This window comes from Bison bison, unplaced genomic scaffold, assembly GCF_000754665.1.
Source record: "Bison bison bison isolate TAMUID 2011002044 unplaced genomic scaffold, Bison_UMD1.0 scf7180017861215, whole genome shotgun sequence".
NCBI lineage: Eukaryota > Metazoa > Chordata > Mammalia > Artiodactyla > Bovidae > Bison > Bison bison.
The window spans coordinates 14,417-15,719 of record NW_011491787.1 but is presented as its reverse complement, the minus strand read 5'-3'; the positions used below and the strand labels follow the sequence as shown (position 1 = coordinate 15,719).

The window sequence follows — 1,303 nt, the reverse complement described above, 5'->3', positions numbered from 1 at the left end:
ATATTTACCCTTGCACTGCATGGAGTATAAGTCCTTTGATTCCTTCAGTATCTCCCAATCCATCAGTCCTCTCCCTCTTCATTTTCCTTCCATCCCTGGCTGTCTTGGATCCTACTTTCTGTCTCTTCAGCCAATCTCCATGCAGCTACTATGGGCAGGTACCAGCAACCCAGTTGTGAAGATACAGACTCATACACCCCCTGCCTTTTTTTTTCCCTTTTTGTCCTCCCATCACAACCACCAGCAAGACCCAAAACCTTGTATAATCCACATCATTTTTTTTAATTGGGATCTTTTACAGGGTTGGTGATCACTGCTTGAAGCAAATCTATATTTATCTCCTTCCACAGCCACCATTAAATTCTGTTCAAAGTCAGAGCCACTCTCTATTCTCTGGTATTCTATCCATCCCACCTTCTCAAGGATAAGTTGATTCAGTCAGTTCCTGATTATTCCACATCTATATCCTGTCCTTCTCTATTGGCTTTTGCACTTATAGTCTATGCAACATGCTTGGGCCTCTCTCCTATCCCAAGAAAATCCTCTGTTGTTGCCATGTCCACCTTTAGTTATGTCCCTCTCTATCTCCCCATTCGTAGACATCTCAAAATGAAACTGTACTTAATCTCAAGAACCTGCTCTCTTTGCCTTCTGTTCCAGGCTTCCCCTTCTAGATTTTGACTTAGGCTATTTTCTGCTGGTCTGCTATGCTTTCCCCAAGACTCTATCCCACTGAACTCATAGCTTTTATCCCACTGAACACATAGCTTTTAGTCTAAAGCTAGAGCCCACCTTCCCCAAAGAGCTAAGCTGATCTCTAGCTCTTCTAAACCCAAAATGTCACCCACATCAACCTAAGCACATTAAAATACAGAACAAACTGAAATTAATTTTGCAAATTTAAAGCAACTATAATACCAAATATGATAGGACACAAAAACCAGAATTGGCAAACAGATTATTTTCATAGTGTGTCACCCTCAGCTGATTGGTAATATCTGCTAAGACTGCTGCATGGACAAAGATTCCAAGGATGTACCTTGGCTCCATGGGAAGGCCTGCTGCAATTCACTAGCAGTATCTATAAAAATGAGATAAACATGGGCTCAGGAGGGCCGAGAGGAGCTACTACAAGTTCAAGGTCAGGAGGGGCGGCTGTGAGGAGATACCACTTGTCCAAGGTAAGGAGCAGCAGCTGCGCTTTGCTGGAGCAACTATGAAGAGATTCCCCATGTCCAAGGTAAGAGAAACCCAAGTAAGACGGTAGGTGTTGTGAGAGGCATCAGAGGGCAGACACACAAAC

The 1,303-nt window shown here is 43.4% G+C and overlaps 1 protein-coding gene across 1 annotated transcript in view; it reads right to left on the bottom strand.

Annotated features, from left to right (window-relative positions):
- Positions 1 to 978: 978 nt before the first annotated feature.
- LOC104983075 (trophinin-like) overlaps positions 979 to 1,303 on the bottom strand; it is a gene marked incomplete at both ends in the record, with an annotated part of 10,013 nt that continues 9,688 nt past the window's right edge. The window contains 1 exon segment of the mRNA XM_010832560.1: positions 979 to 1,081. Within this exon segment, the coding sequence (XP_010830862.1) occupies positions 979 to 1,081 (103 nt within the window).